The sequence below is a fragment of the Apostichopus japonicus genome, chromosome 14 (genome assembly GCF_037975245.1).
Source record: "Apostichopus japonicus isolate 1M-3 chromosome 14, ASM3797524v1, whole genome shotgun sequence".
NCBI lineage: Eukaryota > Metazoa > Echinodermata > Holothuroidea > Aspidochirotida > Stichopodidae > Apostichopus > Apostichopus japonicus.
This window is the reverse complement of record NC_092574.1, coordinates 27,770,088-27,785,703: the sequence shown is the minus strand read 5'-3', so window position 1 is coordinate 27,785,703 and position 15,616 is coordinate 27,770,088. Positions and strand designations below refer to the sequence as shown.

Genomic DNA, 15,616 nt, shown 5'->3' with positions numbered 1-15,616 from the left:
ACAATTTTTGCACATTATAACTTAAGGGTTTTAATTATAAAAATGTACCACTTTTAATAAACTCGGATATAATGCTTTGTAATAAATCAAATATTTTTAGATTTTCCCCCTATGTTATGCATTTCGTCTGTGCATGTATGCGTAAATATACACATATAATGAAAAGTTCCTTTCCATAATTGTTACACTCCCCATGCAAACTGTTTTACACATGTGACCCCCTCCCCCTCTACTTTACATGTAGCTGAAACCCTAGTTACAATGAGATGTGCCAATGCCCCAAGACCAGTGAGTTATTTCTTTTGTATAAATCAATATATAAGTTGGCACACTAAGACATCATGGCATATCGTAGATGTGAAATAAAGTTAGTCGGTATATATCCGTTACCTTAGTACTCTTTCTACAGTCTTCTGCAAAACTAGGTACTTTCTCCATGTTACAGAAACGACATGTTTATAATTCGTATTCCTGCAAAAAGTGTTTCCAAGGGAGTTAACGTATAAAAGAAAAGATCGACAAGGTTTCGAATGGTATTTTGAATAATAATAGTTCTATATTCTACAAATAATATGAATAATAAAGGTGAATGGTACAAATAAGTGAATAATGAAGACAGTTAACTTAAGCCCCAGATAGAAAGAAATAATGTATCTATTAAGACTGGGTCGATACACTCAATGGTGTAGTAGAGCTGGGCCTTTGCGATGATTCAAGATACAGGTTCTTCATCAAAAGGCGCGGCGAGGAATTAATAAGTGATTAAAAGTTCATCCAAGGACAGTTGTACTAGTTATAACAGGATCCACTTCAATTCACTGCATGGAAGTCAGATATGGTATGGAAATGGGAAAGTCATGTTCCGTAGTAGAGGTGAAGATAATTAGATGAAATAAAAGTCACTAAAGACTTGAATATCCTTCAGTCAAAACTTGAACAGATGCACAAAACGTGTTAACAATATGAACAAAACAGGTAACGAAATTTTACGGCAAAACAATAAAGAACCGTGATATTGGAACAGGGTCAGGGGCGATGGTTCCCCAACAACAGTATATAAACCTCTGACTGGTTTCAGGACGCGGTATTTGCGTCATCGTCTTCAGTAAATGTAGTTGTGAATATGCAAGAGGTAAAGCATGCCCATAACACCCTCCTCCCCCCTCCCCTCTCAGCAAAAAAAGTGTGATTTGAAGAAAATGTGGATATTTATCATAAGGTGTCTGGTAGGTAGGGTAATCTACATAAAACTACTAATAGCTAAAATGAATATATGAATAAGATCATGTTTTCTGGTTCCTTTAAACCCTGGGGAACAAAACAATGACAACATGACTTTGAAAAAGTTAACCCTCTTCACAAACTTCAAACTTGATTAAAATTTCAGACTAAGATATCAAGATTTAACACCATCACAGTTCATCCTCCAAATCATCTTCCCCTGCATCAACAATCTCAACATCTTCTTGGAAGTTGCTGCAATTTCTATATTTACATAGGTCTGTACACAGTAGTTGTGCATTCATTCAGGAACATCTTCTTTTAAGACATTTGCCGACTCTACAGCTACTGCTGACACACTGAAGCAAAACATCTGGGTCAGGTGGCTTCGTCATCCAAGTGATTATAAGGTCATCATTTTCAAGTTTCCATCCATGTCCCTCTGGTGAGAGTGCATCAATCCTTTGCTGCAATGCCCTACTGTGAATAGCAGCCGGGTTGGTGCAGTGCTTAACATGCTGGACCAGAGCATCTTTTGTTGGTGGTAAACTCTGCTCTGAGGAGGAGATGAACAGAACACCTTGTACCATGAAATTGGATATTTTTGAGTCTCACATTTTATGATGGGGTACCAATATAATCACAATTCAGCTAGAAATATGTTGCAAATTACTTTAATAATTTCAATGGAAAGATTAACCTGATATTGCATCTCAAAGCGTTTAGAGAATTTTTTAATTTTCCTTTGGGGAGGACCCCCATATTCCAAAAGTCCTAGATCCACCCCTGAACACTCAATGAACCACACATTAAAGAGAGTACTTTACCTTTCAAGATCTGTATGTCTTCCTTGTCAAGAATTGTATCTAGTTTCTTCAACATAGAGAGTGGTACCTCACTTCAATGGCAACACGGTCTTTTCCTCTAATATTCATAAAATCTGGGCTCATCTTTTTTCCGCTCTGCTGCTTGTCGAAGCAATACTTTAATAAAATGAAATAAAAAAAGCAAATTGTTTTGCATTTTCTGTTGATCAAAATGTAAGTTTGAACAAATAAGAACTAAGACAATTTTATTTATATACCATGTGATCTGCTCATCTTCTATGGACAAACAAAGACACATTCAAATTTTGCAAACCAGTGTCATGCAAAAAAGAATTAAAACAGGCTTTTTTTAACAGTACAGTACATTATCTCTTAATGTTATGGTTTAAATTATACAATGGTAGATTATATCTGTTACTAATCATAAAGGAGACAGATACTTGTTCATTTTGTTAAAGCTAGACAGGCTGACCATAAGACCTTGCAAACCTAACCTTATTGCACCTTTGTTACACTTATTTTTCTAACTAATATAATATCTCTATCATTCAAATAAAGGGCCACAGTAAGAAAACTATGAAGCCTGTATTTAACACTTAGGCTAGTGCCCCAGATGGAGAATTTGAAACAAATTTCTGTTCCTACCACCTTATAACAAAACAAATCAGATGACCATGCCACTAATTATATTATGTTCAGGTCCAAGACCGTGCCCTTTGACTTAGATTCTATCCCTCAAGAGCTACTGATCTTGCATTATGCAACTTCTCTTAACACTTCAACTATGCCACAGAAGTACAAGTAGAGTCGTGTAGTATGCTTAGGCTTACCTCCATCGAAAGTCTCTGCCTGCTGCAGCTTGTCCTGCACCCGTTTGCAACGCCGAGTAATGTATTGTTTCTTTTCCCACATATAATAAATTGAACAGGCAATACACCAGAGCTTCTGCTTGGTTTCCTCGATCTTTTCCGTCAATTCTTCGTTTAAAATCATATGGGGTCTCCTCTGGAACTGTCCGTTTTCTTGCAGCAATGTGCTTGCTATCAATGAACCGCCTGTAACACTTATCGTGGAACCCCATCATACTATGCTGTTGAACACACGCTTGATCGTAGTAGGCCATGGAGTAATCAGTAGTACGGCGATATCACTAACTCCGCCGCTGAGATTAAGCCAATCTTTAGCGCAGGAAGTAACTTTAGTCCATCGTTTATTCGTCAGTGCCTTGACTGCTTCAAATTTTACAGATTCAATGTGCACTGAGCACTGTAGATTTCCGTGTGTCGGAGACTGACTAGCGCCCGTGGGAGCCGCCATGTTTGTTGTTTTCTACATAGATTGCACACAGAACTCATGGCTCATTGGACAATTCATATCACATGGTACAGATATCTAACTGGCGCACAACTTTTGAACGTAAAACGGCAGGTTTCTTAACATACGCAATAAAAAATATAGTTCGATCTTTCGAGCGGAATTGCAAAAAAACTGCAGGAAAGTACATGGAGAACTTTTGGATCATTAATCTTAGTTAATTTATGTATTCAATGCTGTAGAGAAATTTTAGACCCGCAGTTGCTGGAACGAAACAAGCGAATTTCGACCTTCAGCTGATGGCCACTAACTCACTTGCTGTACATTAGTCAGGTAGTTAAGTGGAATTGAGCAAATTATCTACTAAACAGATATTAATCAAATGTAAGCCTTGCCTCCATGCAGGTGGATCTAGCTAGTTGGTCAGTCGTCAATTAACACTGCAAGCCATGGCACACTTCTCGACAAAGCAGTGAATTTAATTTTTCACAACTGTCTGTTTTGAAGGTTGAGTTGATACTCCGAGATCCACCTCTAGTCTAGGTTGAATGATTTGAGGGTGAAGCATTAATGTATGTTGTTTGTTGGGAATTCTAAGAAAAATCTTTCAGTATTTACTATTAAGTGTTGGGTGTCTCAGTCAGTAGCTGATCTCTTCATGAAGCTACACTTAGGATATATTATGTGTAAGGCTTGAATTTCACTGACTTGAATTTGACTTTAATGTGTTTTGTTCCCTTCTTGAAGGATCTGATGCATTTAAAATACTTATCATCTGAACAAGCATTAGCAGATTATGCATATCTGATTGGAGCTATCAAGGAAGAACCTAGCCTGGCACACAGCCCTGTGATAGCATTTGGAGGATCTTATGGAGGAATGCTAGCTGCGTGGATGAGAATGAAGTATCCAAACGTCATAGCAGGGTAAGTCATGATATACCAATCATGTGGGTGGGTATCAGTGAGCAGGGTAAGTCATGATATACCAATCATGTGGGTGGGTATCAGTGAGCAGGGTAAGTCATGATATACCAATCATATGGGTGGGTATCAGTGAGCAGGGTAAGTCATGATATACCAATCATGTGGGTGGGTATCAGTGAGCAGGGTACTGTAAGTCATGATATACCAATCATGTGGGTGGGTATCAGTGAGCAGGGTACTGTAAGTCATGATATACCAATCATGTGGGTGGGTATCAGTGAGCAGGGTAAGTCATGATATACCAATCATGTGGGTGGGTATCAGTGAGCAGGGTAACTCATGATATACCAATCATGTGGGTGGGTATCAGTGAGCAGGGTAAGTCATGATATACCAATCATGTGGGTGGGTATCAGTGAGCAGGGTAAGTCATGATATACCAATCATGTGGGTGGGTATCAGTGAGCAGGGTAAGTCATGATATACCAATCATGTGGGTGGGTATCAGTGAGCAGGGTAAGTCATGATATACCAATCATGTGGGTGGGTATCAGTGAGCAGGGTAAGTCATGATATACCAATCATGTGGGTGGGTATCAGTGAGCAGGGTAAGTCATGATATACAAATCATGTGGGTGGGTATCAGTGAGCAGGGTAAGTCATGATATACCAATCATGTGGGTGGGTATCAGTGAGCAGGGTAAGTCATGATATACCAATCATGTGGGTGGGTATTAGTGTAGGGATGCACTAGATTTACTTCACTTCCTCACTTACCTGTCTCCTCAAAACAACTGCACTCTTGCTGTACAATATGTACTGCAACTGGTAATGGCCTCGACAGGTGACCGCCCATTCCGGTCTACCCCCCTCCTCATTCTACCCATTCAATTTTTAAGAAACACACAATTAGCTTAGTTTTTCCACCTTTGATTACCTTTTGGAATTTTTCACTTTTGAACCCATTTAAGGATCAACAAAGGATTGTACTGGACGCATCTTTCAGCACGAAGATTGGATCAGTATCCTTTGGGATCCTTAGTTTTGCCACTGTCTATTCACCTATGTCTTTGTGAGGGTACCAGTTTTGCAAAATTAGCATCAAGGACCCTCCTCATTCCAACTAAGGAGGATTGTCCACAGTCCAGTAGTTTGGGTTTCTGGGAAATTTCTTCCTCTCCTTCAGGGGATGTCATCTTGCCACTATCGAGAGATGCACATGCCCTGTTAGCTACACATATCCTGTACAGGTTTTCATAGGCCTGTACGGCTAGCGTGACAAGCACTAGGATACACATCAGCTCTATTGGCATTAAGAGGGCTAGCAGTATAAGTAAATCTCAACCATCCACTATGAGGAATTAGTGCACTATTAGTAGCTACATATAGCAGGGGTGGTTGTTATCTTCAAGAACGGTGTTTAGTTTCTAAGCCTCAAGAAGTCAAGATAATGTTGCTATGATGAGTCCAGAGAAGCTGATCTGAGATTTGGAATAAAAACTCTATGCTGTAAAATCTTTACCAGTGAATGAAGTGTTTGATGCTTTGTCAATGGTGACATCCCTATGTTCCAATGTCTCTATGTTCCGACGTCTCTTTGTTGCGACAATTTTTTTTTACCAAAATTTTTTGGGACCCAATTTTTTGCGGGGGGGACTTAACTTTTTTGGACCCCAATTCTTTTGGACCCAAATTTTTTGGGACCCAATTTATTTTGTGGAATCAATTTTTTTGGACCCACAAATTTGGTCCGAAAAAATTTTGGTCCGAAACTTGTTGGTCAAAATTTTGGTCAAAAAAAAGTTGTCGGAACATAGAGACGTTGGAGCATAGAGACATCGGAACATAGAGATGTAACCTTGTCAACATGATAACTGATTCCTTATACCTTTATACCTTGCTGCATTAGTCAAAAGATAATCCTCTTCATTTTGGTGTGCCCAAGTTCATGTATATTAACATGTATTGCTTACCACACACTATGAATATGTTTAGGCATCGTAATCACGAAACGTTTTTCGTTTCTGGTTGGTTACCTGCCTTAGGCAGGCAAGTAACTCATGCAGTCAAGTTGTATGTGTGTTCGCGCGTGGGTGTGTATGTGATGCCCTAGTTCGTAAACATGATATCTCAAGATAGGTAACCCTCTGCAGTTTTCATATGTGGCAAGTGGTTCCCCATTATTATTAGGACAAGAACCCTATTGCTTTGGGTGAAGGTCAAAGGTCATTTGGGGTCAGCAGAAGGCAAAATGTGAAAATCTCAAAAACAAAAGGACAACATTCTGTGGTGTAAATCTTTTACACAATTTGGTGTAGGTGAGAATTCATTTATGGTCACCAGGGATCAAACCTTGAAATATATGTAAACACAGTATCTCCAAATAGGAACTTTATTGGGGCTCATATTGTGCGTACAAGAACCTTAGTGTTTTGGGTGTAGGTCAAAGGTCGTATGGGGTCATCACCAGTGTTTCCCTTAAGAAATTTCCCATTGAGTCAAAATGGCTAATATCTGAACATTTGACTCACCGCCGTCCTGGGTGCCCCCTCCCCTTTGAAAATTTTTCTTTTGGAAGGGAGCTTAGATGTAAAATGGTGCTTTCATTTTCCTCTTTTCAGGTATGCTTATAAAGGGATTATGTAATGAATTTTCCTCTGAAGAAAAATTGTGCTTTCTGGTGCCATATGAGCTGTTGTTGGAACCACTCGATGAGAGTTTTAGAATCATTTTCACTGATTTTTAAAAGTACTATCAGTGAAAAAAATGGGCCCCAAACTTTAGCCACTTCTTTCTGAACTCTCTTGTGTTCTTCTCATTGGCCTTTGACTGTGAGTCCTGTTCGTTCCCCTCTGGTTGCCCCTAAACCAGAAGTTAAATAACTTGTTTTGTTTTTTCTCTGGCCCCTTATCATTGGGGGTTACCGTTTGTTACTACCTTCAGCCATTTTAGACGAATGTGGCATTAGATAGACTAGGCCTAATGATTTAGCCAGCGTTAAAATTCTATTTTTGGTGTGTTCAAACAATGTGTAATTCCCATTCCTTATTACAAACTGTGACCTGCTCCTGTTTACTGGCCTATATTTATTGTTACCCCTGCCCTATTCCAACAAGTTTTAACATACCTCAAACACTAATAACTCTGTCAGGTCTGAATGAAGATGTGAAATTTAGGCAAATTTGACTTTCCCATATGTAGTAAAATTTCCTTGCTGTTTTAGCTGGGGTCAAATGTCGGCTAAGTTACATGCATTACGTCATTCCATATCAAATCCCCAAATTTTGGAGTATGTTGTGTTTCGACCTCTTTCAAACTTACCAAATTCTTTGTAAGCCTGGAACACCATGAATAAGCATATTCTGAAAATTTTAGTTGCATTGCTTCAAAATTGGCCAATTTATCACACTTTGAAATCCCACAAATTGTCCCTACGATGGCATTTTCTTGATTTTTGAGGTTTGATATCTCAGCAATTAACCATTCTACTACCTATCTAATACAGAAGCAATGGGCTCTATCCCATAGAAATACTTTGAATTCCCATTCTTTCCATTCTATCGGATAGAGTCCATAATCTTCTGTAATATCAAGGTAGGATGTTTCATTGCTGAGAAATCAGACCTCAAATTGCCACAGTGGCGACAAATGTGTTATTTCATGGTGTTCCTATCATAAGATAACTTTCATAATATTTGGAGAGGGTCTAGCCACAGCCATCCATGATTTGACAAGGAATGACTCAGTATGAACTTCAGCCAGGGTAAGCTTCCAAATTACTATTGTGCTGCCACATGGATGGACATCCTACTATTACAGGGAAACTAATAATGGTATACTGTACCAGCCACATGGATGGACATCCTACTATTACAGGGAAACTAATAATGGTATACTGTACCAGCCACATGGATGGACATCCTACTGTTGCACCATGTGGGTTACCATACTATAGCATGAAAAAAAGAGGCATTCATAACAGCAACATGGATCGTTTGCTTACTGTAGCATGTCATGGCAAACCAGCTGCATGGGTGACTTCCCTACTGTAGCTGGGACATTAGTGATGTCATACCAGCTGCATGGATATCTTCCCTACTGTAGCTAGGAAATTAGTCATGGCATACCAGCTGCATGGATGGCTTCCCTACTGTAGCTGGGACATTAGTCATGGCATACCAGCTGCATGGGTGACTTCCCTACTGTAGCTGGGAATTTAGTCATGGCATACCAGCTGCATGGATGGCTTCCCTACTGTAGCTGGGACATTAGTCATGGCAAACCAGCTGCATGGGTGACTTCCCTACTGTAGCTGGGACATTAGTGATGTCATACCAGCTGCATGGATATCTTCCCTACTGTAGCTAGGAAATTAGTCATGGCATACCAGCTGCATGGATGGCTTCCCTACTGTAGCTGGGACATTAGTCATGGCATACCAGCTGCATGGGTGACTTCCCTACTGTAGCTGGGAATTTAGTAATGGCATACCAGCTGCATGGATGGCTTCCCTATTGTAGCTAGGAATTTAGTCATGGCATACCAGCTGCATGGATGGCTTCCCTACTGTAGCTAGGAAATAAGTCATGGCATACCAGCTGCATGGATGGTTTCTCTACTGTAGCTAGGAAATAAGTCATGGCATAGCATCTGCATGAATGGTTTCTCTACTGTAGCTAGGAAATAAGTCATGGCATAGCAGCTGCATGGATGGCTTCCCTACTGTAGCTAGGAAATTAGTCATGGCATACCAGCTGCATGGATGGCTTCCCTACTGTAGCTGGGACATTAGTCATGGCATACCAGCTGCATGGGTGACTTCCCTACTGTAGCTGGGAATTTAGTCATGGCATACCAGCTGCATGGATGGCTTCCCTACTGTAGCTAGGAATTTAGTCATGGCATACCAGCTGCATGGATGGCTTCCCTACTGTAGCTAGGAAATAAGTCATGGCATACCAGCTGCATGGATGGTTTCTTTACTGTAGCTAGGAAATAAGTCATGGCATAGCAGCTGCATGAATGGTTTCTCTACTGTAGCTGGGAAATTAATCATGGCATAGCAGCTGCATGGATGGCTTCCCTACTGTAGCTAGGAACTTAGTCATGGCATACCAGCTGCATGGATGGCTTTCCTACTGTAGCTAGGAAATTAGTCATGGCATACCAGCTGCATGGATGGTTTCTCTACTGTAGCTAGGAAATAAGTCATGGCATACCAGCTGCATGGATGGTTTCTCTACTGTAGCTGGGATATTAGTCATAGCATACCAGCTGCATGGATGGCTTCCCTACTGTAGCTAGGAACTTAGTCATGGTATACCAGCTGCATGGATGGCTTCCCTACTGTAGCTAGGAAATTAGTCATGGCATACCAACTGCATGGATAGTTTCTCTACTGTAGCTAGGAAATAAGTCATGGCATACCAGCTGCATGGATGGTTTCTCTACTGTAGCTAGGAAATAAGTCATGGCATACCAGCTGCATGAATGGTTCTCTACTGTAGCTATGAAATAAGTCATGGCATATCAGCTGCATGGATGGCTTCCCTACTGTAGCTAGGAAATAAGTCATAGCATACCAGCTGCATGGATGGTTTCTCTACTGTAGCTAGGAAATAAGTCATGGCATAGCAGCTGCATGGATGGTTCTCTACTGTAGCTAGGAAATAAGTCATGGCATAGCAGCTGCATGGATGGCTTCCCTACTGTAGCTAGGAAATAAGTCATGGCATACCAGCTGCATGGATGGTTTCTCTACTGTAGCTAGGAAATAAGTCATGGCATAGCAGCTGCATGGATGGTTCTCTACTGTAGCTAGGAAATTAGTCATGGCATAGCAGCTGCATGGATGGTTTCCCTACTGTAGCTAGGAAATAAGTCACGGCATACCAGCTGCATGGATGGTTTCTCTACTGTAGCTAGGAAATAAGTCATGGCATAGCAGCTGCATGGATGGTTCTCTACTGTAGCTAGGAAATTAGTCATGGCATAGCAGCTGCATGGATGGTTTCTCTACTGTAGCTAGGAAATAAGTCATGGCATACGAGCTGCATGGATGGTTTCTCTACTGTAGCTAGGAAATAAGTCATGGCATAGCAGCTGCATGGATGGTTCTCTACTGTAGCTAGGAAATTAGTCATGGCATACCAGCTGCATGGATAGTTTCTCTACTGTAGCTAGGAAATAAGTCATGGCATACCAGCTGCATGGATGGTTTCTCTACTGTAGCTAGGAAATAAGTCATGGCATACCAGCTGCATGAATGGTTCTCTACTGTAGCTATGAAATAAGTCATGGCATATCAGCTGCATGGATGGCTTCCCTACTGTAGCTAGGAAATAAGTCATAGCATACCAGCTGCATGGATGGTTTCTCTACTGTAGCTAGGAAATAAGTCATGGCATAGCAGCTGCATGGATGGTTCTCTACTGTAGCTAGGAAATAAGTCATGGCATAGCAGCTGCATGGATGGCTTCCCTACTGTAGCTAGGAAATAAGTCATGGCATACCAGCTGCATGGATGGTTTCTCTACTGTAGCTAGGAAATAAGTCATGGCATAGCAGCTGCATGGATGGTTCTCTACTGTAGCTAGGAAATTAGTCATGGCATAGCAGCTGCATGGATGGTTTCCCTACTGTAGCTAGGAAATAAGTCACGGCATACCAGCTGCATGGATGGTTTCTCTACTGTAGCTAGGAAATAAGTCATGGCATAGCAGCTGCATGGATGGTTCTCTACTGTAGCTAGGAAATTAGTCATGGCATAGCAGCTGCATGGATGGTTTCTCTACTGTAGCTAGGAAATAAGTCATGGCATACGAGCTGCATGGATGGTTTCTCTACTGTAGCTAGGAAATAAGTCATGGCATAGCAGCTGCATGGATGGTTCTCTACTGTAGCTAGGAAATTAGTCATGGCATACCAGCTGCATGGATGGTTTCTCTACTGTAGCTAGGAAATAAGTCATGGCATACGAGCTGCATGGATGGTTTCTCTACTGTAGCTAGGAAATAAGTCATGGCATAGCTGCATGGATGGTTCTCTACTGTAGCTAGGAAATTAGTCATGGCATAGCAGCTGCATGGATGGTTTTTCTACTGTAGCTAGGAAATAAGTCATGGCATAGCAGCTGCATGGATGGTTCTCTACTGTAGCTAGGAAATTAGTCATGGCATAGCAGCTGCATGGATGGTTTCTCTACTGTAGCTAGGAAATAAGTCATGGCATAGCTGCATGGATGGTTCTCTACTGTAGCTAGGAAATTAGTCATGGCATACCAGCTGCATAGATGGTTTCTCTACTGTAGCTAGGAACTTAGTCATGGTATACCAGCTGCATGGATGGTTTCTCTACTGTAGCTGGGAAATTAGTCATGGCATACCAGCTGCATGGATGGTTTCTCTACTGTAGCTGGGAAATTGGTAATGGTATGCCAACTGTTTGGATGATGACTGTGTAAGATGTCATATTCAGACTTGATAAAAGTTTCACCCTGCATGTGAAGAAACTTTAAATCTGTGATATCTCCTAGATTGAATAATTATTTTTCTAAAATTGAACAGTGTATGATCACAGTTCTCCCTGTGTGCAAAGAATATTAAGAATTTGGTGAATAATTAAATTGAAACACTGTGTATGATCAGAGTTCTCCCTGTGTAAAGAGAACATTAAGAGTTTGTTGGATAATTAAAGTGAAACACTGTGTTTGATCGTTCTCCCTGTGTACAGAGAACATTATGACTTTGGTGGATAATTAAACTGAAACGCTATGTATGATCAGAGTTCTCCCTGTGTACAGAGAACACTAAGAGTTTGGTGGATAATTATACTGAAACATTGTGTATGATCAGAGTTCTCCCTGTGTAAAGAGAACATTAAGAGTGTGGTGGATAATTAAACTGAAACATTGTGTATGATCAGAGTTCTCCCTGTGTACAGAGAACATGAAGAGTTTGTTGGATAATTAAATTGAAACACTATGTATGATCAGAGTTCTCCCTGTGTAAAGAGAACATTATGACTTTGGTGGATAATTAAACTGAAACACTATGTATGATCGTTCTCCCTGTGTACAGAAAACATTAAAAGTTTGGTGGATAATTAAACTGAAACATTGTGTATGATCAGAGTTCTCCCTGTGTACAGAGAACATGAAGAGTTTGTTGGATAATTAAATTGAAACACTATGTATGATCAGAGTTCTCCCTGTGTAAAGAGAACATTATGACTTTGGTGGATAATTAAACTGAAACACTATGTATGATCGTTCTCCCTGTGTACAGAGAACATTAAAAGTTTGGTGGATAATTAAACTGAAACATTGTGTATGATCAGAGTTCTCCCTGTGTACAGAGAACATGAAGAGTTTGTTGGATAATTAAATTGAAACACTATGTATGATCAGAGTTCTCCCTGTGTAAAGAGAACATTATGACTTTGGTGGATAATTAAACTGAAACACTATGTATGATCGTTCTCCCTGTGTACAGAGAACATTAAAAGTTTGGTGGATAATTAAACTGAAACATTGTGTATGATCAGAGTTCTCCCTGTGTACAGAGAACATGAAGAGTTTGTTGGATAATTAAATTGAAACACTATGTATGATCAGAGTTCTCCCTGTGTAAAGAGAACATTATGACTTTGGTGGATAATTAAACTGAAACGCTATGTATGATCAGAGTTCTCCCTGTGCACAGAGAACATGAAGAGTTTGGTGGATAATTAAATTGAAACACTGTCTATGATCATAATAGCATCGTGCATTATCATGAACAAAATTCTGAAGTAGTTGATACATGTAGCATGGTCAATCATGCAGTACGCTCTGGGAGCATTAAAAGCATAAAGAATGAGCATATTTCAGAACTAAAAATGGAGCATATGTTGGATAATTAAATTTGCTAAATCATTTACACTGTTTCTGATAATACAGTACTTAGCTACTCAATCATTAATTTATCATTTTTCCACACAGATCTATTGCTTGCTCTGCCCCTATTTGGAACTTTCCAAAGGAAATGGAATGCAATGCTCCGTATCAGATTGTAACCAAAGATTTTGAAATGTCCAGCAAAAATTGTAGTTCAGTCATAAGAGCCTCATGGGGAGCTTTAGACACAATGGGAAGGACAGGTAGGTACCTTGTGTTATGCAAACTCTGCATTGTTACATTTTATTCTTGTCTCTTTGCCTGATCTTTCAGGTCGAGAATAGTGTACTCTTCTGTTGGTTGCTTTAGAAAGCTTATTGTTATTCCAATACCTCAATTTGTTGGCAAAAATAGGCTTGTTAAACTCAGCAAGCAGTTGTGGTACTTCACCTTGTGAGGCTATATGATTTCTTTTGCAGTGAATGTTCATCAGAATCAGCCTATAAAGCCTGGAAACCATTTCACAGAGATATTTAGACAACTGTCAGTGGTCAACAGTAAGATATTTCTGCATTATGTGGAGTACATTTTGCAGAGTATCTTTACAGGGTCCAGACATTCAAGATGGTAGAAAAACCTTGTTAGCTGTCTCACAGTAAACCTCTTTTGACCAAGGGTTTCATTGGCAGGATTGTCTAAAATGAGTAAAAGATCAGTGTAAGTTTTGTATTCCTTGCCGAAGGCGGAAGGAATCTATGTGATGGTGATGTTGTATGTATGTGTGCATGTATGTGACAGTTATGGTCAAAGTCTGAAAACATTGTTCACACAATATCTCAAGAAGTAGAAGTTGCAGAACGTTCATACTTCATGAGTAGCTTGCTGTTGGAAAGTAGATGATCTGTAGTGTTTCATGCATGTCAAAGATCATTTGAGGTCAGTAGAAAGATAAAAAGTGAAAATCTTGTGATTATGATATCTCAAGGAAGGTCATCTATGCAGTTCTTATATTTGGCTTATGAATTTCCTGTAATTAGTTCAGCTAATCCTATTGATTGTGGTGGAGGTCAAAGGTCATATGAACTCAGTAACGGTCAAAGTATGAAAAGTAAAAAGTGAAACTTCCATGAATTTCATATGTGTTAGGTATGTAGATCCCTAAATACTAACAGCTGGGCTATGTAAGTCAGTTGTGTGGCGGTACAATGTCTAAATCTTCTTTTTGTCTTAAAAAATTTCAAGAGATTTTTAATACTTCAAAATATAATATAAAGTTATTAACCTACTGCAGTAACTATTGCTACAGTCATTTCTTTCAGGAAGAACCATGTTGATTGCACCAATTAAAGGGTCATCTAATTACTGTTTCCAGAACTGAGATCAGAGGGGATATCAGTTTAACTGGTCCAATGAAAATAAAGTGCCACACTGACTGAGTACCCACTTGAGTTAATTAAAGATATGAATTTACTTAGACTGCAGATAAAACCATGGAGCTGCTGTTATCTGTCCCTGATAAAAGTTTCTCCTCAGTAGTAAGGCAGTAATGTGTTCCCTTTCAAAATTGATTTCATAAATGCTGGTTTCTAGTTCTTCCAGAAGAAAACAGTATGTTTAGGGAGAAACTTAGCCCTGAATACAAAGTGTGGCAAGGAATCACAAAGCCTCTTGGGTTTCTTTTTAAAGTTTGGCTTATTTCCTAATGGAAAAGATGAAAATTGCATTTGAAAGATGGTTTCTTTATTTTCACAAGTTAATGTTGTATTTTTTATATATACTATCCAGCTGTGGTTCTTGACAGTTTGGGCTTCATGTATTACATAACAGCATTCTTGTTGGTTGATGTGCATTAAAATGCCAGGCTTTATATACAGTGCTGTTTTACACTGTAGCCTATATGAACAGTAGGGATCCAAATAATAATTATTCCTTGTGTAAACTCATTCGTGCAGGAATATCTCATTGTTAAACATTACCCATTGAATAACATGGATAGAAAGGCAACATAATGTAGACTTTTCATTCCCAACCTTCTACCCTAAAGAAACTGCTGAATCATATTAATATAAGATAAGATAAGATAAGATAAGATAAACTTTATTGCATCCGATAGGGAAATTACATGCTTGCAGATAAAACAGTAAGATATAAAAACGGTACTATACAACAATAAGAGAACAAACAGTAGGACAATAAAAGCATAAGAACTGCTAATAACAAGGAACGGGAACAGATGGGCCGAAGCTCACAGAATGGCAAGGAATAAAAAAGTATAAACAAATCACAAACGGTAAAATATGATAAGAACCCAATGAAAGAAGGAAAGACAAAGGCAAGAGGTTAGCGATTAAAAGATGCATTAAAAATTCTAACAGCTTGTCCCATGAAAGATGAGGGGTAACGATTAGTATGAGCCTTCGGAGGTCTCATCCTCCCACTACGAGGGATAATAC

The 15,616-nt window shown here is 39.5% G+C and overlaps 1 protein-coding gene and 1 long non-coding RNA gene across 4 annotated transcripts in view; one reads left to right on the top strand and one right to left on the bottom strand.

Annotated features, from left to right (window-relative positions):
- Positions 1 to 15,616, top strand: part of LOC139980111 (lysosomal Pro-X carboxypeptidase-like) — a 44,472-nt gene that overhangs the window by 17,213 nt on the left and 11,643 nt on the right. For both annotated transcript variants that reach the window (XM_071991503.1, XM_071991502.1), the window contains 2 exons: positions 4,110 to 4,288; positions 13,269 to 13,426. In XM_071991503.1, coding sequence (XP_071847604.1) covers positions 4,110 to 4,288; positions 13,269 to 13,426 — 337 coding nt within the window. The remainder of the gene's footprint in view (positions 1 to 4,109; positions 4,289 to 13,268; positions 13,427 to 15,616) is intronic.
- LOC139980115 (uncharacterized) lies at positions 532 to 4,086 on the bottom strand. 2 transcript variants are annotated; one of them, XR_011797453.1, is made up of 3 exons: positions 2,879 to 4,086; positions 2,049 to 2,204; positions 532 to 1,772 (listed from the first exon to the last, which is right to left on the bottom strand). It is a non-coding gene; the product is annotated as an uncharacterized lncRNA (long non-coding RNA). The 2 variants fall into 2 exon arrangements; XR_011797452.1 differs by having other exon boundaries at positions 532 to 1,777; positions 2,879 to 4,084.